Source organism: Neodiprion virginianus, chromosome 5 (genome assembly GCF_021901495.1).
Source record: "Neodiprion virginianus isolate iyNeoVirg1 chromosome 5, iyNeoVirg1.1, whole genome shotgun sequence".
NCBI lineage: Eukaryota > Metazoa > Arthropoda > Insecta > Hymenoptera > Diprionidae > Neodiprion > Neodiprion virginianus.
Window position 1 is genome coordinate 8,651,455 of NC_060881.1, and position 24,932 is coordinate 8,676,386.

At 34.9% G+C, this 24,932-nt stretch overlaps 1 protein-coding gene across 8 annotated transcripts in view; it reads right to left on the reverse strand.

Moving 5' to 3' along the window:
• The window catches only part of LOC124306257 (NAD(+) hydrolase sarm1), a 197,302-nt gene that overhangs the window by 51,860 nt on the left and 120,510 nt on the right, over positions 1–24,932 (reverse strand). Inside the window, exon 1 of one of the 8 annotated variants that reach the window (XM_046766748.1) lies at positions 17,296–17,443. The exons of the other annotated variants lie outside the window; for them this stretch is intronic. Within the exon in view, the coding sequence (XP_046622704.1) occupies positions 17,296–17,376 (81 nt within the window). The 5' untranslated portion in view covers positions 17,377–17,443. Of the gene's footprint in view, positions 1–17,295; positions 17,444–24,932 lie in introns of those variants that run through there. 8 annotated transcript variants of the gene reach the window in all.

Consider the following 24,932-nt stretch of genomic DNA (forward strand, 5'->3'; position numbering starts at 1 on the left):
AATGCAGTTACCATTGCACAACTCTCGGAATTCCCGTTCGCCCCTTCGAATTGTGAACAGACATAACAAAAGTGCCAAAATATTGGCAAAATTTATTGCGCGATCAGTTTTCGACAAGGTTCTTAAGGTCGTGCAGTACTCCTACCTTTACCGACCGAGGAAACTCACGAAAGGGTGAAGAAAAACGGGTCAGTTTGCTCGGTCGGTAAAGGTAGGAGTCCTACGTGACCTCAGATAGATTAATCGACTATATTGTTGTTATTCCACGATATTGCGAATGTGTGGGGAGGATGTAAGATAAGGATAACATCGATTTGGCATAAAAAAAAAGTCTTTTTCAGTAGAAAATGCAAGTGTCATAGAAACACTTGGGTCATGATTCGATTTGTTAGATTCTGATATTCACTTCGTTTTACTGAACTTTGCGCTTCGTTGGTATGATAAATTTAACGAGCTGCATCGCGTAATTGGAATCAAGTTTATCCGTTACATATATGCTCGATTATATTATATTTTGCGTTGTAGCGGCGATTTGCGGGGCGGCGTTTGAGAACGCCAAATGATGGTGAAAAATACTTAATTGCGGTATTGTATTGAATGCACTTTACAATAATTGATGAGTGCAAAGATCATCGGGACACGAATATCTCGAATGTAGAATGATGGCCTGATTTCTCGGCTCGTAAATTTTGTATCGTGCAGCTATGCAACGTAAGATCGATGAGTAATTTTTCAGCAAGGTCTCAGGGTCGTTAATTTACTACAGCTTACGATATGCGCGTAAATTACATCAGTAGAAAATATATGAGGCAAAATGAAGGAAAAACTTGGCGACACATTATGTAATTCAATGTATTTATTTTCTGGAAAATAATTATCGTTGTTCAAGCTTTGAGTCTGTAGAAGAAACTATTCAAATATTTATCGATCACTTATCCAGTGCAAAGAATTTCAACCTCGAATGGCAATTTTGGTAGACGGAAAAAACAATATGAGAAAAAATCGTTCGTCAGAAATTTGATTAGACGATTTCAAAATATTGAATAGATAAATTTATACACAAGGTATTATAATACTTAGATTGCGAATTATCTATTTTATTATCTGTATAATATTGTGAAGTGAAGATCGAGAGTTTGATTCGTTTCCAATCTTTCGACGTGGGTAAAGTTTTCCAAGAAATAAACTGTTCCGAGTGTATAAAAATAACGGGGAATAAGAAATGGGGATGAATAAAAGTAAGAAGAAAATAGTCTCAGCCTGAGCAACTGCCATAACAGTAACACTAACAGTACATATATATCATTGAGTAAACTGATTGCTAAGGCTCGTTTTCATCGATGTAAAATGAAAAACATTGCCGAATAGATAGGTATAATTATATCGAAATGTACTTTTCTCGAAGTTTAACGTGTCATTGTGTTAAAAAATTGGACGATATTAACGGATAATTACACATTGTAAATTTGACTTTTGTGATATTGTTCTTATATAATCACTCTGCTGTGCTAAAATTTAATTGGCTCGACGAGTTGTTTTCCCCGAAGTGATGCAGGAGTGAACTAAATTATGAAATTTATTTATAGGAATACACGAATTCGCGAAAGTCAGGAGGCAAGGCGTAGGGGGTAAAAAAAAAAAACAAACGTTGTTCGTCACTGTGAAATAAGAGTGTTATGTGCATTCGATATTACAGATATGATCCCTAATATGGCGAATAAACGCATGGGCTTAAGGTTAGGTAGTATTCCTACCCTTACCGACCGAGCAAACTCACCTTTTTTCTTCCTATATATAAGAAAAAAATGAATATAGAAAGTTAAATAAGAATATTGAAGAACAAACAAAAGGGTGAGTTTGCTCCGTCGGTAAGTGTAGGATTACTGCAAAACCTTAATATTAATATCGTTACAAGTTTCTGCGCTTCAACGATGACGTGGTAATTCGCAAAAGTGGAAAAAGAAAAGAAGAAGACGAAAGAGAAGTAAAAAGAGACGAAAATAAGCGGAGAGAAAGCGACATTTTCGCAGGAAAATATATACTCGTATATATAAAACGCAGCTACGTCCCACAGCTCGTAAAATTGCGAAGATAAAGGGACAAATAAAAAGAAGAGGCGGGAGAATGAAGAGGAATAAAAATTACCTTTCACATCAATTCCTGCAGCATCGAGTCTCGCGGCGATAATCGCCCGTTACGAATAATTATTGCCTAATTAAAAGTTTATTGTAAATAATAGCTCGAACGCACGTGGCCAGTTAATTGATTTCTATAGAATATTTATAACGTATAGGCATGAAATTATTTACCAGTCGTTTTTTTTTTTTTTGCAGATTGCAAAGGTTTTTCTCTCTCTTTTTTTTCCACTTATTCTTCAATTCTAACTGCTGTTATACATATAATCTTATCGTAAGTTGGAATTCAAAAATTTCCCTTGTCAATAACAACTTATAAGTGTTTCTTCTCGCGGGAGATTCTCGAATTATCAGTAACGAGAAAGTGAATATCTAGAAAAAAGTATAATCAATCAAATTAGTTGAACAGTTACAAAAGCGTGAAAATTCTTCTTTCAATAAATCCGCAATACATGCGGTGGGTAATTTTAGTATATTTTTTATAAAAATGTACAAAATACTTCTTGTGACGAGATAATGCTGGAATCTTAATCTCGATATAAAAAGTATGGATAAAACATAATACAAGTGGCATACATTATTGACATTTCTTTTCCAAACTGCACCCAGTTTATAAAGGGGGAAATAAATTTATCTCGTGGTTCATAAATAATAATTATCACAGATCTGCAGATGTGACGTTTGTACGTATGTAAACGACAAGTGTCCATCAGATATGATATAATGTACAAATCCGATCAAGTACAAAAGCCTGAATCCAAATCTGATTAGAAATTGAGAAGCGGATTTGGCAATGGATTTATCCTACTGTAATACCTATACTCTGAAGTAGAAATCTATTCATTGGCACGAACTTATCGCGGCCTATCTAAAACTAGTTTATATAGGTGTATATAAAAATCTATTTGCAATGCGGCAGCGAATTCAGGCGTTGATTTATTCTGTAAATATATAAAACACACGCACACAGACACACGTATGTAGACAGACAGAGGCAGACGCGTTTAAAGTGAGCGAAAGCGAGAAACGTGGAAAAAGATCGTTGACTTGACGCAAACCGCAAGATCCGGAATAACGCGGTCAATACGTGTGTAACCAGTTTCTCATCGCCGTGGTTAAATAGAATACGTATCAGTTCCTCTTTTTGCCGTTAAACATTGTTGACTAACGCTTTTCCCTGTGAATCCCCCCTTCGGCTTATTTCTTATTGCTAATCGAATTTTCCAGCTTTAAAAGTATGTGACAAACGCAACTTCTCACCCGAAGGATGTTCGAATCGTCATGCTGCGTGAAGAGGAATAAGCCAAGTGGAATTGACGGGTCTTGTTTCATTTTTTCGTAAGAACGATCCTTTGATTAATAAATTGATACCCCTGTTCTGAAATTTTTCCATTTTCTTTGTTTATCAGGTTCTGCTAGTTCCATTGCAGAAAATTTCTCATATTCCAGACGGAAAACTCGGAAAATAAATACGGTATTTTAGTTTTCGTTTGGTTATTATTGTTCGTATATTACGGAGAACGGATGAGCGATAGAGTAAATGAAAAAAATCTATCTGGATCAAAACATGGCAAAACAACGGCGTAAAAAATGTGTAACGGAAGATAATCAAGTTCGGTGTAGTCAAAAGAGCTACTCTGATTCAGAAACAAATATTCGTAGACTGAATTTTAACTGTAAGCAAATATAATTGTTATCAACAACGTCAGAGAAAACGAATTATTCTGTTATGTTTTGCTGCTTTGTTCTATTCGTGAATGAATTTCGTGAAAATAATTTGAGACAGATATTTTCTTGACCTCGTCATTCCGGTAAAAAAAAAAAACAACAGCAACAACAACAATTCGTACACATACACGTACACGTACTTATAATTTACAGAAGGTAAACATATTATTCAGCGAGAAATACCTTCATTATTATTATTTAAAATCTAACTCAGAAAATTTCTGGAGAAAATAAATTGTTTTCCATCAGAATCGTAGAAACAATATGAATTTTACTGTGAAAAAATTGTAGAATAATATTCGATTGGTCTGATGTTTTTACATAATGAGCGTGTTTACAGTTAAAATTCATTGTTTTCCGATTTAGATGTAACTACAATTATATAAGTAATTAGCTACAGTGGGACATTGTTGTTTCAGTATGTTTTTTGACTCGACTGTTTGTCCAATAATCGAACTTCACTTCAACCTGTTTCTCACCAATTTTCTTCTACTTATACGCGATGATACTCGACTTTGAAATATCTGTCTGAACGAAATTTTAGTCCCTATAATTTTCCGGTCGACGATTAATTTACACAATGTATATTTACAAATGTATTTGAGACACGGTTGAAGATTATCCCTCTTTCTATTTTACGCCACTTTCATTCTTAAGCCTGTGAATATTTAATTTGTAATATTTCTAGGAAAACCGGTAGCGAGTAAAAGTCGTTACGGGAAACGTGCGGCTTATCCTGGCCTCTTATCTCCGTAGATAGACATGGCCTGATGCTTGACCGCATGCGGACCACACGCGTGTGAAGACATTCAATTGGTTGGTTTACGATTAGTCAGGTTCGTGCGACAGCAACGAGCGAGATGAGTCGGTCGGAGCAGAGTCGTCGCATTTTCAGCATAAAGTAGATAAAAAAAAAAAAAAAATAATAAAAAAATCCAAGAAAACAAACCGCGGTATTGGATATAGATATTAGAAAAATTACCAAATGATTTCAAGAAAAATCGTCGTTGGAATAGAAGTTAGTGTAATTTACACTTTCGTTTTAAGAATATCTGATAATAATTATGGGATCGGAATTAGCTTCGAACAGCGCCACCTGGTGACGATAAGACTCAAACTCTATCGTATTTAGTGATAAAAGTAATTTTTAATCGTGTAATTTAGGGTACAATAATTGAATTCAGTGTAACAAAGGTGTGACAGGCTGCACGGAGTTTTCCGTGCCTTGAAATTCGCGTAATTAATTTAAAAGGAACGATCAGCTGATCGCCGAGTTCGACGCCATGTTGTTTTAGCCACGGCGACATTTTGAATCCCGAATTACGTCTGGCGATTGTTTATTAAGAATGGTAAACGGTTCCTTTTCACGAGGTTTCGGTCGATGGAAATCGTTACTGATAAAATTCAGAAACACCTGCTTACATGAAAACAGAAAATTTATTCTATCTAAACCACTGTAACGGATATTCTTATTGACATTATATACGCGTTAGTTACGGCGTAAGAAAAATTGAGAAAACGTTGAAAGTCGTAGCCTGCAGTGGAGGCAATTAAAAGAAAGATTTGCCAACGCGTGTTTCTTGGAAAGTTGGAAGCGAGCCGGGGTGAAGAAATCTTTTCGAGGAAAGCCGTGATCCGAGGCTCGAGCCAAGAAGAAGGCGGCCAATATTGCGAGCGGCGATTGGTGGGGCAGTTTTTGGACTGCATCAAAAGCAGGTTAGCGTCACGGCGTTTCAGAGCTTTAATATACGAGAAGCGATGATGCGAAAAGTCGAGAATCGCGACCCGCGCTCTGCAGTTTCGTTGCAATAATTATAAGCATTTTCGGCGAAACAGTAGAAACTGGATTTCGCGAGTGCCGAGTTCCAAAAATTAAAATTCACCGCGCAGAAACAGAAGCCTTTCCCTTCTTCTCTTACCGAGAAGAAACTGAATTCCAGGAATAAATCTCTGATTCGGATTCTTTGCACAATTTGCAGAGAAATGGACAATGACTTGGTTCAAAGGTCGGAGAGTCGTAACAAACAACTGGAAGCTGAAATTAAACTCGCTCTGAACATCGCGGTGCATGATAAAAAGAAATCCCTCCTCTACTTGAAATTTTATCTATCGCTTATTTTATCGAACTAATTGCGTCTACGAGAGAAACAACGGTTATAGTCGGTAAAACAGAAGTTTGTACTCGGAAATTGATAATCTTTTCTTTTATCTTGGACCTTGAAAAATTATTTTAGGTGATACCAATTCTTATTATTATACACTTTTTACAATCACATTTGTCACAATTGTTTATTTCTCACTCTCATGTAAGCATTTTACATTTCTCTTGAAACAAAGAGAAAATTTTATAAATAGTATTCGACGGCAGTAAAATTAACTCAAACTCACTGACGCTCGTGAAATTTTTTTACATCTTTCCACTTTTGTAAAATTCACAAACAATTTGTCGTTGTTTCGTTTTATCTAGTTATTACAATCAATTTTCTGTTTCTTGCGAATATTTTCAATTATCCGACTAAGCCATGCGACAATTAAACGCGAATAGAGATACGTATCTCAATGCGGTTTGAATATGTTATATATACCGGGACAATATCTTGAAACTTGAAAATCAACCGCCTATGCGTCAAATAATTCAATCTCATTGGTCGGCGAAATATTCCCGCAGCGATATTCTTGTCTGCGATGCAGGCGAGCCAACCTACGCGAAATGTGTACGTTTGAATTTTCAAAGAGCGTAAGCATTAAATTCCGACCGTTCTTTGAAGAATCAACTTTCCGACCCGATAACAAATGCTTCCCCAAACCTTTCCGAGTCACCATCTCAATTATTTGATATTCTAACCTCGAAAATTCGTATCAACTACGTCGCCGGCAGAAACAGTTTGACACCTGAAACTCGGGTTGGCCAGCCTGCGCGAACAGCCGATAAAACTCGCGCATGCGCGGTTGATTTTCAAGTTTCAAGAGATTGTCGCGGTGTGTATATGCTTAACAACGGCCTTAGCTGTGCGTGCAAACCGTTAGACCGTGACCTCGCGCTAGGCTTAATGTACTGCAGAAGGAATGAAAAGGATCTTCAGACCTGCTTTCGTAAAATGCGTGGGGTGGGTTAAACACTGCATTTCAGTAATACAGAAATTGTCTACAATTTTAACGCAAGACTCTGACGTTCAAAGCGTAAGTCGTTTAACTGATTTTGCATATTGTTCGTTAATTTTTGTTACTGCATCGGTCTAATTCATCCAAGATTCTTCAAGATAAAAGCAAATAGACGTTTAAAAAAAGTGTGCTTCTTAATTTATTTTATAGGTGTAAGTGTATCATATGCATGATGTATGATTGTAAAATGATCGTTGAAATAAAAACAGAGTTAAAGTAATGATCACACGATATTTGACCGAATCATTATAGATTTTATTCTCGGTTAATCGCATCGCGAATGTGTTGTATAATTTTAATACAAGACCAGACGAGGAATAGAATGTATTTGAACAAACATTTTTACCTGACAAACGGTTGATTCATACACGTAGTTATGAGTAAATGAGCATAAAAAAAAAAGAAAGTAGAAGGAAAAAAGAAAGGAAAAAGAGCCCCATTATATGTATCTAAATAAGTACAAGTTTTTGGAATTAGGAGCCCTGAAAAAACCTTCCACATCTTCAAAAGACACTAAACGTACATAAATATTTTTCTAACATTGTTAATAAGTGTTGCAGTTTCTTACTGTCGTATCATGTCTATTGTAAAAAAAAAAAAATATATATATAAACAATGATAATGATGCGACTCGACTGACTCGTTAAGTGCTGGTTGACCTATAAAGCGTTTTATCATACATACCGATATTGCAGTGCGAATTTTAGTCGGTAATATAGTTACGCAATCGAGCCGTTAAGTTTCATTGCAGCTAATTATTACTACCAGCAAATGAGATTGCAGTTGCGGTTGTTTTTTTTTTTTTTTTTTTGTTTTTATTCACATTCTTCGTTTTATTCAATTAAAATTACCCCTCATTTGATTATTTGAAAGAAATATTTTTCTACAAGTCAGATTGAACAATCATCTTTCCCAGTGCTTATAACGGGAACTTACGCGGGGTGTTTTTTTCTTTTCTTTTTTTTACAGAATTTTAGTTTCTGACGTAACTGTGACGTGTTTGCGGTAAATGGCGAAGTCTCCTGCTGGTTTTTACTTCTTTTATTTCACATCAGTTTTGTCTCAACACTGAAGTGTATAACAGATACTATAGTATAAATGGAGGCGTAAGTCCGCGCCAAAAAAAGTTACGCAACCGCGATCTCATCTCGACAGAATTACGTATCTATGTGCAAACGTGAAGGGCGTGTGTGTGTGTGTGTGTGTGTGTGTGAGAGAGAGAGAGATGACGTGGAATAAGCCTAGGAAAAATCGGAGCAACAAATGATTTTTTGTAGTTTAAGTGAAAAAGCGATCATTCACTCGACGATATAATATATATTAAAATGTGTCGCAATTGCAAAGTTTTATATCGTACAATTTGTTTGGTAGGGTGAAAATTTTGTTTATGAAAAATTGGGCGGGAGAATGTGATTTGTGAGAATCCAATTTTAATACGCGGTGAGGAAAAAGAGAGAAAAAAAAAAGTCTACACGCGTGAAGAAAAGCAGTAAACGCGCAAAATACGTAATTCAGTCGGTTTGAATGAAAATAAACTATTCGATTGAAAATAACTTCGATTCCACGTGTTGGTGAAAAATTTACTTCCCGCGAATAAATTACTCGTATGAATTCTAATAAATCGTTTAAATATTCTACAGAGTGTGTATATTAGATATTTTCAAAGTCACCGCTACATGTCGTCTAAATGATCAAAATATACACATTATATTATACAGTGTTCAGGAAATGTAAGCTTACACGACGTGTAATATTAATAAAAATTCAAAAACAAAAAGACGCAGGACTGTTATTTTTTTTTTTTATTAAATATACACATTCATAATTCTTGTTTATATCGACAAGAATTAATCAAAAAATGGGTCGATATTACGGTAGTAAAATTGTGCAGCGATGAAATCTTGTCGAGTCCGATAAAAAGTTTTTCTATAAAAGCAAAAAAAAAAAAAAAAACAAGGAATTTCATCTCGATCAGATCAGGTTTCCTTAAATTCAACGAAACTATGTTTGCATCAACGTATATTTCTTTAAAAAATTTAAACATTTTGTACGACGGTTAGCCGAATGAATAATAATGATCATAATAATGTAACGACGGTCATTGGACGGAATTTTGCACGCTGCACGCAAATATTCGCACATATAAGGTAGGTATGTAGGTAAAATTAGGATAAAAACGCGAGAGGACAGATGTTTCCAAAAATAAAAGACAAACTTATTTAGACAAACGTTGTGTAATTTTTATATCCACTTGTCCATCGTGACGTGTTTGCTGGTTTGTACAGATGGCGGAATAAATAATTAAAATGTCACATGTGTATTATTAGAAAGAGGAAAAACAATTGCGGGTACGATTTTTTAAAGAATTTTACCGCAGTTTTCGAATTCAACATCAATTTAGCGTAAAAAACGATGATCGCCAAATTATCCATTCTCGTTTTCTCGCTTCAATAGTTTTTTTTTTTTTTTTCGTCAACTGATTTCAAGTATTCTATAATTTTTTTCCCTACTAATTCTCGATTACATTTAATTTTCCAAATCGATCTACGAATTATTTATCCTGCAATTTTTTCCTTCGATCATATATGCGAATTATACGATGCACGAAAATTTGTCATTACACAAACGAAATTTCATATAGCCGAAACGAAATATTTCAGGCTAATTTCTTCGGCAACCTTCGACTTAATTTATGACAAAATATCGAGAATTCGAGATGACAAGTTGCGTAAAATTCGAAATTTTTAAAAGACCTCGAGACAGTTGGAAAGATTAAAATATAAGAGGGATGGGATTAATTACGAACGAAGTAACAATCTTAACTACATTAGACACGGAGAAAATGTTTATTTGTATAAAATTATGACATTTAATTGAGACAGCTATACAGAGTTCGTTATAACATGCGTTTGTTCAATTACCGCGTTAGTTTAGTACATTATAATAACATACGCACGTGATAATAATAACACACAATTAATGGTTACGATATATTACTATCTTGCTTTAAACCGTGTATAATATAAGAGAACAAAAGGAGTGTCGTAATACGTAAGAGAGACTCGTTTAAAGATTATAAAACATTGTACATCCGGTTTGTCACCCATTTCGTTAATTGACCGCGGTGTGAGAAGCCGGTATTTCGTGAAACTGTAAGTGAACCAATGTCTCGTTCATTCTCTCGTTCCTCGATTCATAAATTAGTCAGTTCACTCGTTCATTCATTCATTCAGTCATTCATTCATTTTGTTATGGGACTGCGAAGGACTGATTAATCAACTGGTTAGATACGAGAATTCCTGCGGCTTCTCTCGATATTCAGCCTTGGCTGCATCGCTGATGCATAATTTAATCGTAAGTGCTCGCCACGTGCCGATATTTATACATCCGGTGAAATCTTTCACCAAGGCGTTGAATCGAGCGCGTATTCGCACTTTTCACCGGAAATTTCGCAACGTTGTTCGCGTCACTGCGGTGAATCTTGTTGGAGTTATGCGGATATGACGGTTCAGTGAGTCTGCGAATGCGCATGCGCGAAGTAACGAAAAGACAACTTTTAAGTCTGCGCGCATGCACTGTCGCGAACAAATCTGACATTACGCGACCCTAACCGCAATTTCGTTCTCCGTGAAAAAACGCGTCACACGATCTAGTTATGCAAAGAATCGTACGCAACAAGGAGTCAACGATCTTTTCGCCTCGCGTACTTGCAATATTCGTCTTCGGCTTAACTACGACTTATATTGCAAACTAACGCTCGATTCGGAAAGACCGAGTTTGCCTCCTTGTTACACAATATACTTTTGCGTCCATAACTTACGGCTTGCGAAACGAGACGGCATTTTATATTTAATAGTCATTCCGGAAATTCTCAGACGATAATTATCGTCGTTTTGTACTTTAAAAAAATTCGTTGATGGTATTATCTTTCATTTTCGGGATTTTAAATCCGAATAAGCAAATACTTGAGTGAAGCTATGTTGGGGGAAAATGCTCTTTTTTATTCGATCTAATCGTGTAATAAGTGTCTCAATTCCGTTTTGCGACGGGTAAAATGATTGTGAACTTTTGTACTCAATTATGTTCCATCGTCATACGAGGGAATTTCGGAAATCCCGGTATCGTTGGAGCAATTTTAACATTCGTCAGGAAGATTTTATCGCGTTAAAAAATTGTACATAATAATAAGGAAACAGCCGTTCGTAACTTTATGTTTTAACGACGTTGGATTAAATTTTCTAAATTCTCAAGTAACACGAATGAAATAGAATGTAAATGCCGGTGTAACAACGTTCTAAATTTTGAAACATCGAATTTCTTCACTACATTTCACGATTCGTAAATTCATAGATTCATCTGTCGGCATAAAATGGTTACAGTGAAAAATTTTGAACTTCCATTCGAGAGAACCTGCCGAGAATAGGGAAATTTCAAAATTCACTTCTCGGGTATCAAATATACTTCAAAGAATTCTAAAATGCAGATCGAGATATAGAATATAGAAAATTTGAAATACAGAAAACCTGAATTCTAAAAGCAGGATTCTGACGATTCTATATTTTGGCTTTCTGCATGTTTCGAAATTCCATGAATCGATTATCGCGATTTTTAAGATTCAACGTTGCGACTTTCTTTCCACTCACTGATCAGACCCTGACACTTTGATCCACGGTTAAAAAACGTATCCATCCGCAACTTCAAAGACTCCGACGAAACGAAACAAAGAAACAATTAGTTTATGCAATCGGCAGTGCTGTCGAGTGTTTAAAATGTCCCTTTTATTGACCGAACGGCGCCTCACCGAAGGCTGAACCAACACACGTGGTGAGCGAGCAGCGGCGTGTAAAGTGATTGTTTTTCATGGAGCGAAAGACAGAGAGGAGAAAAAATAAATACGTAGAGAGGTAGAGAAAGAGGGGAGATTGTGGAGCCGAATAAGTACGTGGCATGAAAATAATTTACGAGCGTCGTAAGATCGTCGTGTAAAAACACGAGAGTTGAAGAGATCCTCCTTAATTCCTCTTCGTCTCCTCTATCCCTGCGTCCTCATCCTCCTCCTCGTTCTGCTACGGCAGCAGCTCGACTTGACCCTGGTTTTGACCCAGCATCCGCTCGGTGGGCGGTTCTCTTGACAATTCTTGCTCCTTCTCAACTTCAGCGAAATATATGTATAACAACACGCGGGATGACAAAAAAAGGAAATGAGAAGAAAAAGAGAAAGAAAAAAGTAAAAAAAAGAAAAAAAAAAAAATAACAAATCCAACCAGCCGAGGATGAAGGGACACCACGGACCTTGTTAAGGCAATTATGCACCGTATAGTATGCCTTTATATATATATATATATATATATATATGTACATATACCTATACAACGATTCGGGTAAAACCAATTCGAAATAAATTGCCGTTCCTTGGCCGTTGCAGTTGCTTACGACCGTAAAAATGTCAATGGGTCAAATCACGTTAGTGATAAAATTATCTCTTGATATTTTATCGAAATTGTCAGGGAAAGTTTTTTCAACGTTTTTCTCTATGCGTTATAACCCATTGAGTCGCACATTGTTGTCCTGTGTCAATTTTTATAACAAGATAGTATTGTAGGATTTTTAGGGTCACTGATTTTTTAAAAAAAATTCAAGATGGCCGACCCAATATGGCGGAAAAAATCTCACATTTGGTCGAATCCAGTAAGAAGAAACTCGACGCAGGGATTTTTGGGGTCGCTGATTGGATTCGCCATACTGAAATTTAAAAATCTGATTTCAGATTCGTAATCAGCGACCCCAAAAACCTCTGGACAGGGTTTTTTCTCCGGATACGATCGAATTTGAAATTTTTTTCCGCCATGTTGAATCCGCCATCTTGAATTTTTTAAATCCGATTTCAAATTCGCAATCAGCGACCCCAAAAACTTATAATTTAATTAGAGGGATAATTTTCTCGGAAATTAATCATTCCTTCAGTTTTCACGATTTCTCTCAATCAATTTGTTTCTAACAATAATAATTTACATTACATCGAAATAATTACTTTCGAGTATTGAAAACCTATCATTATACTATCAGAAATGGCAAATAAAACGGCAAAGAAATATGTATGAAAAGTTATCTAAATATACGAAAAGTGGGAATAAAATATGTGGTAGGAATACCTTTTTTATACGAGCTGAATAAATCAAGTTTTCACGTTATCGTTGTTTTTAAAATCAGAAGAATATTGTTTACAATTGTCTAATGCTATACAATAAAAATCATTTAAATCTAGTTTAACGCAGGTCCATATGAGATTCTACGATATGTTAGAAAAGAAAAAGTTCAGCGATCAAATAAAAAAAAAATCTTATCATTGTTTTGTTTTTTACTTCTCTGCGAAATAAAATATTTCCCGATAATTTCACATTCATAAGACCACAAACCTCGCTGATAAACGTTGATTTATACGTGAAAGATTTTTGACGAAATATTTACAAAAAATTGCCTACGCTGTACAGAATCTGTTTAAAAAACAAAAATTCGGCGCATTTTCCCAATTACGAAGAATTTCTTTCTCATTCGTAATGTAAAAAAATTTTCCTTCGTTTTTCAGAACCATCTTCTTTATTTCGAGAGAATTAGAGACGAGGAAGAGGAATGACTTTAACTTTGTGCAGCGCACGAGCAGCTCGGGACAACCGGAAGTGTAAAGTGATTCCGGTAATTCTGGTGGTAGAAGGGGAGTTAAAGTGGAGGGCAGCTCTCTCCATCTCTTTACGGTTCCTCTTCGCCTGTTCCGCCGCACAACCGTATCGTTATTATCATCGTCATCATCACCACGATCATCATCATCGTCGTCATCGTCATCACCGTGATGATAGGAGGGCGCCCGCGCGATCCTGGTCGTCCATTGATATTAATGTCGTTATAACAACGAGATAATGGATATGGGTAATATATACGGCACGAGCCGCTCGATTATACAATTCAATGCCAATACAAACAATTCTGCGCCATCGTGTGAAAAATCATTGCGGTAGAAATCGCGGATATCGATTCAAATAACTTGAAATAATTCTGGGATAATATCTTTCGTTATCTTAGTTATCTTTTGCAAAATAAAATTTTGATTGTATGACGAAGAAAACAAAAAAAAAAAAGAAATTTGCCTGAAACAACTAAATATCGAAAAATAGATCGTTATACACAAAAAATCACAACTCGCTGAATTTTCAGTACTTTGAAGCTGTACAGATATTAGGAAAAAAAAGATTGCAGATCCTACGCGATGAAAAAATAGTATTTATGTAAGTGAGTGGAGTTGGAGTCTTGGAAAAATAATGACTTAACGATGATTTGTAATATTTTATTATATATCTTGGATTGGATCAAATTATTTGGCATGTTATTTCCTACCTCAAATCCCATTTTCTGCAATCCTTTTTTACAGGATATATTAACATACTGTTTATACACGTTTTCAATCTTTGGATTTTTTGGCCACCTTTTTCTTCTTACAAAGTTGTAAAAAGATTAATAAGTTTTGGAAATTACTGTTTATGTTATATACACTATCTAAAAGTTGCGGTATAATTTCAAATTTGTGGAAAATTTCGCCCGAATGATTTAAAAACTTGGAATGTATTTAACAACAGCTGTTCAAATTTTCGATACGCTAAAAAAAAATGTCCCTCTTGCATTGAATTTCACGAGTTTTTCTCGTGTAAACTGTAAAATTGTATCTGGTAAAAAACCGTCGAAACTTGTAATTAGACTAAATCCTATAACGCAGATTTTTGCGATATTTTTCGTAAACTGTAGTGCATCGGAATCTATTTTTTTTCTTTGGCTTCTTTACACCTATAATTCCCGAGTCGCACGTACGAACGAATATAATATGTATATGTATATGTATATGTATATATATACATATATTATACACACCGATATTTAAACGGATATTTTTGTCTGGAATTTCTCTAAATATATCGAGACCTAGATTCGCTGGACACGAGGAGATAACGGATCGACGATGGCCGAATAAATATATATTGTATGAGAGATCCGACGAGTCGAGTTTTCTTGCATCGAGATCTAATGTGTGAGAGATCATTCTTTTATATCCAATAATGATAGAAAACAATTAAATTACAATTAACACAAGATTCATCCACAATTTCACCCCCCCAAAAATTTTTAACCGATATATGAGGGATTCTCCGTCAACTCGGCCACTTTTTTTTCGACCATCCCAGATCAGCCCCATAATTGGTTATATCAAAAACTACTACTGCTAAAAGTTACTCTATGTGAATTTTTTCAGATTTTTTAATTAATTGTTTGAGAAATTGTCGTTTTTTTTTCAATTGAATATATCTCGGAAACTTGAAGTAACTGAAAAAAATGACTCTACATAAAAGTTGTAGTTTTTTGTTAGCTTTCGAGTGGAATTTTTGAAAAAAGTTTTACGTTCCGGTAACGCTGATTTTTTACCAAAAAAGGAACAAATTATTTTTTTTATTCAAAAAGGACCCTTTTTTTTTGCTCAAAAAATTACAGAGTCTTCAAATATGTGTGACAATATCGCAAAGAAATCGCCAGAATGGCACGGATCGAGGTTCTAGGTTAAAAAAAATGAAGCCACACAAATTCGGTCTAGGTTCCGGTATAAAAAAATTAATTTGCGTGGTTTTATTTTTTTTACCCTAGAACCTCGATCCGTGCCATTCTGGCGATTTTTTTGCCATATTGTCACACATATTGGAAGACTCTGTAATTTTTTCAGCAAAAAAAAGGGTCCTTTTTGAATAAAAAAAAATTATTTCTTCCCCTTTTAGTACATTCCCGTTAAAACTTACATTGGCCGATCATCACACACTTGTACAACGCGTCTGTTTCTCTGCCCTACCGACAGGCAGCACTTCCTCGCGTTTTCGCATACAGAGAAACAGGGATCTAAATTTGCAAAAATAGAGGAAAAAAAAAAACAGTTTCACAATCCAGAGACAAAGATGGAGAATTCAAAGATAACCCAGACGTTGAAATATCGTGTTCAGTTTATAAAAAGGTGAATTACACGTTGGTAAAAATGTGTGTTTATAAAGCGCAAAGTCAATTTCCAAGGTATTTGTTCAAACAATTGAAAATCAATAAAAAATCTACGATCATATGTCACATGCTCGAATTTAATTATTATCGACCGCGTTGACAAAATTTGCGATGTTTTCTTATAAATTTACCGTTTAACGTTCGTTTATATTTAAATGTAACGTGATTTTGAGAACGCACGCAGCTTCATGTATGTAAGGAATTTTAATAAAAAAAATTTTGAAAAATATATATTATTTTCAATCTTAAGCGTATCGACGTTTTGATGTTTTCGACAATTCGCGTTGTTTCAGTTTTCGCTACGTTGATCGTTCTCGAAATCGAAAAAAAAAAAAAAAATAAAAAAATCAACATTCGTTTCAAGCGTCGTTAAATTTGCAAAAAGAAAAGATTTCTCGCACAACTGACGCCGGTGAAACTTGCATGGAGAGAAAAAATGGGGTAAGAGGAAGGAACTGAGTTACATAGCGACGGAAAGTCGCAGCTGAATAAACGATTAACAGCTTGATATGATCGAACGAATGCGAGCTCGTGTAAAAAAGGAAGAAAACAAAAAAAAAAAAAAACGAACAACACTTGTTATCGTGAGCGTCGGTATTCGAAGGGAGGTGTTCTGTTTTTTATATAAATTTTCCTCTCTCCTCGTTTTCAATTTCCACTACAACTACATCGCCTACCGTTTACTCGGAAAGCATATTTTTCATCTCCAATTCGACTTTTCTCGCAAGTTTTGCAAGCTGCTCCGCTTCACCGAGCTTATTTTAGATCTTGAAACACCGGACGATCGTTTCTAATTCATACTCTGCAGCGCTTTCAAGTTAAATTATAAACCTGTTGCGTTCAACTTCCGCATTTTGGACCAAGACAAATTTCTGATTCTGGTTACTACAGGGTCCGTTGAATACTTTAATTTTTTTTAACATAATCGATAATAAAATTACGGTTCTGGGTAAAAGAAAATGAAACGAGTATCTTACGTGTAACGTTAGAAGAGTTGGTATCTACAAGTATTGATAATGATATAGAAAAATTACTTGTATCACATTTTCTTACAATTCTGAGAGTGATGCTATATTTAAACTTTCATCATTCGAATTTCCCGCCATAAAACCGAAACATCGTTAGGTTGCAGCTTTCGTGACGATGAGATATGGCCGATATTCGAAATTTCTTGATTTAAAATTCTTACCTTAGCCTGAAGTCCGGAGAAGAAGGAACGTTTCATCGGATATCCTGGAGACATGTTGATTTTGTTGACAACCATTGTCATAACAAAATGCGTCAAATTGTGTCAAACGAACGTGGAAATCGAAATAAATTTAAAAAAAAAATCTTCCCCCGAAACAAATCGAGGGTAGTAAAAAAAAAAAAAAAAAAAAAAAAACAAAACTGCTTTCCGGTGATATATATATATATTTTTCTTTTTAAATCGCTCTTCTATCTCTCTGTTCAATTTTGTCACTGCAATCGGCACTTGAAATACAATTAAAAATTTCGTAGCACCCGAAATTTCTCACAGTTTTCACACTACGGTATAAAAAAGTTTCCAATTTTTGATATTACCGTTATTCATTTCGTTAGGATTTGAAATTCGTTATTGTTCACAGCCGGTTACCGCCTCTCGCGCACTTCCGGTTTTATTTCGACAATACGATTGTGTGTACGGATCTCTCTGTCTTACATTCACGTAAAAGTTACATGTCGGCCTGAGGCGTTTAACTCGTAACTGAAACTCTCCGCGTTCCAACTCATCCACTCAGCGAATCTCAACGCACTGAGCTTTCAGCCTTCCACGCTGGCTTATAAGTATTTCCTCCCCCCCTCTCCAAACTTGCTTTGCCGCCTCGCTAACCTGTATCGGTTACGAAGTAGAGTCGTCGGCTCGAAAGCCGCCTATTCACGAATCTGCGGCCCTTCGACTGAAAGTCGATACTTTTGACTAATTTTATCGCGAAACTAATCTGTCGAGAAATTTATTATTACACTGAGAAAAATTTCATTTGTTGCGGTAAATGGAAAAATTCGGTAAAAGAGGTATCGTTGAAAAAATTGTTTGAATATTTTTGGAATTAGGAAAAACGAGGTACGCCTAACCATCTTGCGCTATCTTCGATCATTTTTTAATTATTGCAACGCAAAATCAGTTTGTGATGTTTACTGTACTTTTTTAGTTAAATAAGGCTTTAACGTCAATTTATTCTTGCACAAGCATTTAATTTTCACAACAGTTGCAAGAAAATATAGCAACAGGGATCGTAATGAGAAAGAATAGACTTTCCGGTAACAGCTAGAAAACTAATTTTCATATTGTACCTAGAACTATATTTTTCGATTGTGGTAAAAAATCAAAATACTGAGCGGTAACCGGAACTAAAAATTTCTCTCATTGTCAGTGTATATTAAAAAACTGCAAAGATCTTTTTGATACTGAAATTTTGAACAATAGTTTAAATATCAATCCCTAGAATAGTTTTTTTTCTTAATTAGAAAACTGTAATTGTACAAAATTGTACGAATCGATACAAATTGCTTTCCAGGGTATTTTATTTCATGAATAATTTCAGCCGATCTTATAACAAATCGAAAAATTATAAGAATCTTAGCTATTCTCAGTATTTTTACTGATTCCTCTCAGGGGGAATTAAATTTTTATTTACAGTAGTGGGATTTGTTAGTCAAGGACGAGAAGCTGTATTTTTAATATCACCGAACTAATTAGAGATCAAAAATAAAATTTTAATCAAGTACGTAGTTAATAGAAAAAACAACCGGAGACCATTTGCCAATCTTCTTCTTTTTATTTACATTTTTGTTTTTTTATACATCATTTCACTTGCGCTGAATAATGAATAGTGAAAAAAAATTCTCAAGAAGTAAATAAACGAGATGAAAATAAAACTGCAAATGTAATAACGGTCGATTTAACGATTATGATGAAACTTAACGAGATGCAGAATCGCGAGGAGGAATGTTCAGAATAAATTGAAAGACAGTTACTTTAAAAAAAAAAAAAAAAAAACCACTACTAACAACAAAAGTTATATCAAAGTGGTGCGCAGACGAAAATTAGAAAACTTTTCAGTCAAATTGATGCACAGTTTTCGCTTCTACAATTGAGTATTCAATAACTGTCGTTGTTATAAAGCAATTCTTTGAATAATTCCAGAGTAGCTTCACCTTTACGTGTGTTTATTTTTCATCTTAAATCTCTGTTTAACAAGTGACCGCACGTTTCGCCGTACTTTGTAGAGATGTAATGATGAAAAAATATAAGTACACATAGCGAAATAGTCAGAAATAAGACGACAAAATCCCCACTCGGAGAGAATTTCTCTGCATGACTTTTGCAGGAAAATCCCATTGCCAAAGAATGACTAATTTCACCGTGACGCGCGAATTTAAGCATTTAATATTATACAATCCAATTGCAATTTTTTTCTAATTACAGTCAATTAAATAAGAAAGCTTTGTAATTTACAATAACGATAAAGATTTCGCCTCTTTTCCACCATCCGATCTTTTTATAATTACCATATTTTTGATTCGTTGAATAAAGAATACGCGTTTTTTTTTTTTTTTTTACGAAAATTCAAATTTCAGTTTTAGCTTGAAACCGCCATCGTTGTGCTGGAAAAAGACACACGCACTCGGATAGTGGCAAAAACGATGAAGTATCCAACAATACTGATTTCAAATTGGCAGTGAATCGGCCAAGCCGTTTTTTAATTATCGCGAAAATCGCTGAACGTGTAATCTTTGACCGAAATAATTGACGTTATTGTGAAAGGCGATGTTTCCTATCGATCGATTTTAATAAAAAAAACAGGCGTAAAAAAAGCTTGATCAACATACTTTTGAATAAATGAAATCCTCGAACGAATCGAATACTCGCTGATCGAGATATAAATTCTCAAAATTGATCCGCTGTGCGCGACAAAAAAAACCGTTCTTTATTTTTTAAACTTTTGATCGAACACCTTGAATGTTCGAACGTGAGGTGAAACAAACATTATCCGATTGAAGTTTAGGCGTTTCGAAATGCGCTGCCGAGGCAGCCATTGAAAAGAGGTCAGAGAAGGGCCAACCATGCACGCGCTGATTTATATACTTCTAGTATCAAATTATAATTGCATATTAATTGGCCGTCTTCTTGTCCCGGCGATTCGATGATCATCGCGCCTCGTTTTGACAGCTCGGTAACCGCCAACTGATTAATAATCATCGCTTCGATACGCAAACTTTTCTCATTGAATTCCATCTCATTTCATCGATCGGTGTTGTAAGCTGTCAAAAATTGATTTAGGGAATTTGTTTACTTCGTTGTAAAGTCGAGTCGAAAACCATCGGAGTAAATCGAAGATCATCTAAATCAGACACAGATTTAAATACAAACAAGTAACCAGTTTTTAGAAATTAATCATACCGTAAAGATCAAAATATACTGTGCCATTTTTTCAAAGTAGTTAAAAAAAACGTCGTGCAATGAATAAAGTTTAATTATTTAACTTTTTCGCTCCGGTATTTTCTTTTGTATAATCTAAAGAAAAAAAGAAACACAAAACTGTAGTTTGATATAAAAAATTTTTCACCCGAAAATGATGTTTTTTTTTCATTTTTATCTAACTTCATCCGTTATTCGTACGTTATGATTTTTGGATTTAGTGTTTAAGTTCAAGCTTCTCGTAGTCACTGGCATCAACTTTTTTCTGCCTCTCGTGATGAATTTTTCGCTCACACTGTACGGTCTGTAGATTCTCAAATACAGAGAGCAAAGGAAAAGAGAGACAAAAATGTGCGTCGTTTTCGTCTAACCGGCTGTGACGAAAAATAACAATTTAACAATTCGCAGTACACAAAATCGACAGAAAGCGTACTTGTGGAATAAAAAGTGAGAGAAATTTATGGTGAAACATTTACGCGACGTAAAACAAAAAATTCGTCATAGAAAATTTCAAAACAGAGAGTGTGAATAAAAAAAAAAAATTCTCCGTAAATAAAAAACGTCAGAGTGATAACTCGAGTTTGAAAGTTCATTCGAAATCAGGATCATTTTATCCTGTTACATTTACAAAAACTGAGTAAGTCACGTACGAAGGTTTTCGCTGGCACGCGATTGTCGGTATAATGTGAACATAAAATACTAAATAAACAAATAAAAATAATGACTAAGGAAACGACGATGATGACGTTAATTTATATCCGGTGAAGACTGAACTACAAATCGGTCAAGGATACGATTTTAATGGTAAAAGAAAAAGAAGGAAAAAAAAAAAACATACGAGTGCATTCAAAGTAAACGTCGAATGATACAATGCAGGAGGAAATTTTCGCTGTAAAATACGTGTTCGGTTTTATTGAAAAGGTGATTTTTCAGCACTTTTGTTTCCGATGAGTACGCATCTGAAGAATGATAGACAATTTTTTACAGTCAACTTGCGGCATACGGAGATCGATGTCATCCGGCATTCCCGGCTGCGTCACTTAATTAAACAAAATCCGCATTTTATCGGGCGGTTAAACGTGTTACGCAACGTGGCCATGGAAAAAAATGCGAATTTCTAAATAAGGGGTGATTCACGAACGGCGACCTACATAATTATAGAAAAAAGAAATCTCACCTCAATTTGACCAACTACCGATCTTTAACCCTTTCGATTTCAATGCTCAGGATTCCTTGAATTATTTTCAATAAAACGGGCATCTGGTTTGTATTTTGTCCAAATTTTTATAACAATTGAAAAATTTACGAGATATCGAACTTTTTTAAATTCACACGATTACCGAATCGGTGAAAAAAAAAAAGAAAAATTACAATTAATCGGTAATCATTTTCAATCAGACTCATGAGTCATTCTACTACGATAAAAGACGATAAAAAAATATGTGTTGTTGTTTTTGACTTTTTATCATTTTTGTATTAAGAATGTTTTTTTTTTTGTGGGATCGGTATGAAAATGTTGATAGATCAGAAAATAGAAAAGTCGATGTATCGAATTTTCAAAATGTGAAAAGTTTTAAAGCAAAAATACTTGGGTACAAAATCTTCAGAATTGTCTTTTTTCAACATTTTTTTATTAAAAATGATCGCACTACGAAGATGTATAATTTTTATACGGAATATAAAATTGCATGATTGTTAGTTAGATTTTAATTTTTTCTACAGATACGTCAGTTAATTTTATTTACCACTGCGTCACAACACGTGTGTTAGATCATGTTTGCCAGGATAATATCAATAAACACATAAACAAAGACGTGTCTGCAATTCTGCAAATCTGTGATGCAGGATTTTAGCACGAAAACGGCAACTCGTCGTTCTTACATACGATGAATTACGCTGCCAAATAAGGTAGTTGTGACATTATTGCACCATGTAAGGATCTAGGTAGACTCGTTTATTTGTCTCACTTCCGCATCGATACATTCCACGACATACCGATGATCCCGTGAAAAAAATATTTAGTGCAATCGGCAAAGTCACGCAGTTTTCTCCTTAAATCTGACAAAATTAATTCGGTGACTAAATTCTACGCTTTTCGCATTATCTCTGATAGAGTTTTCTTGGATTATGCAAGATCACAAAATTTCGGGTACAAAGTGGGTTGGACAGTTTTCTTTTTGCAAGATCTTGGAAGCTGTATAGTTTTCAAAAAATTTAGCTCAATCGAATTCCTGCAGTGTAAAGAAAACTTGTCACAACGTTTGAAGACTCAGAGTGGTGAGTATTCTGACCTTTGCTTTTGTTTTTAACAAATCCCGTGAAATAAAACTGGTCACTATTTCTCTCTACTTAGTTTTGTGCAACTCACAGCGGTCGAGGAAGAAAGATTTTCAAAACGTTGCGTGGTGCGTCTGATTTTCCGGAAAATTCGCGGCTCCAAGAAGCCTGCTTCAAGTTGGCTGATCCGATCGTTTATATTTATTCGAAATTTCTCAGTACAAGTTGAACTGGAATCGCGTGTCTTTCGGTCCTAGTTAGAAAAAAAAAAAAAAAACATAATTCGAATCTTTCAAATGGTAACCAATTGCCAGCTGGCAGATGATTTTTCCAATTTGGCATTCTGCCAATGGAAGTCAAATGCCAATTGGTAAATCAATTTCTTTTTGGTATTCTGCCAATTAAATCGTCTCATCGAACGCGTCACTCGCCGGTGTAAAAGCGGCGGTAGAAAAAAAATTTCCTTTTTCTTTTATGTTTTGATCATCAGATTGTGTTTCTATTGCCAAAACTTTTTGATACAGCACGTCCTACGATCTTTGTTCAACTCTTAATTATCTTTGTTTCTGAGAATGTTGTAAAAAAGACAAAAAAAAAAAAAGAACGTAGCTAGTACTTGGCTAGAAAAGTCTGCGCGTCAACGGTTACTCAATTTTCAGTTTTTGTTCAAGGTGAAACTGTATGGAAGCGAAAAGAATTGTAATGTTCAAAAAGTTGAACCACGTGTATCACATTTCGCTAATTTATGGTTTTCTTCCTTTATTTTAGTCGTGATACTTAATTGTTATACGATTCTTCCTCGTAGCTTGGACGATAAAATGGTTCGAGGAAGGTACCTGAAATAGTTTTCACGAATTTTCCAACGAGAACAATAATTTTGTGGAACGGTTACAGTCACGCGGTTAATTTAGAAAATCGTGGATTGCAAACAAAACTGCAGCCCGTCGGTTTTTTAACAGATTTTATTTCGATATCAGAAAACAGTTCCATTATATTATATGGTCGACGAAAAATCAAAATGTGAGCTTACAACCTTTTGATTTTCTTGTAACCTGTATCATTCGCTTTGAAAATGATATTTCTAAAAATTGGACCAAATAATAATATCATTAACCTTTTGCGGCACCTTTTTTGAATGAGTTATTTAAGATTTACATTCAATTTTTGAGATATCGTGATCACTTTTTTCCATAATTGGGCTCTTAAGATGGCAATGTTGATGTTTTAGGAGGGATTGTTTATATTCCGCGAATATAGTGAGCGATATAAATAAACAAAGTGTTAAAAATGCCTGGTTTTGCAAAATAAATGTAATTGTGGGATGGTTATGAAGACTAGAACAGTGGAACTCGCTGATCTTAGATTTTCGAGGTCGCTGAAAGCGAATCCGAAGTCATAAACTCAAAATTCAAGATGACGGATTCAATATGGCGAATTGAAGATGTGAAAACTGATCTAAATTTGTTCGAAATTTGTCACTTGAAGGTTTTCTGGGTCAGTGAAAACGTTTGAGGAACAAATATCAAGTGAATAGGATCAATTTTTATATTTTCTATCCACCATATTGGATCCGCGATCTTGAATTTTAAAATCTGACGTCGGATTCGCTTTCAGCGACCCAGAAAACCCTTATATACCCTGTTTCAAGGAATTTAACTTCAAGGAAAAATGTATGCTTCAAAGAGTTAATTGATCCCAGGTAAATTACATGAGTGAAAGCATTGATGACTCGTATATAAATGTTTGTAATGTGCATTAGTCAACCGTGTCGATTTCGACAATTGGGAGCACACACAGATCTTCGAAGAAACGTAACAACATAAATATCTATTTTCGAAATCTGGGACAAGTCGCATGCCTGCAATATGCTACGATAATAAACTATTAGAAATAGTTTTTGCGTTGAAATTAATACACTTTTTTCTTGAGTCAAATCAGCCACGTTGAAGAGATTTGAGATTTGTAATACATAAGCGCAAAAAGGTACAACGAATTTGAAAGGAATTTGTATATTTTAAGATAACAATGTCATAAAATTCATATGCAAATCGGTAGTCGTTGTTTGTAAGTTCACCGATTTCGAATCTAAGGTCCGAAAAGCTGAAATC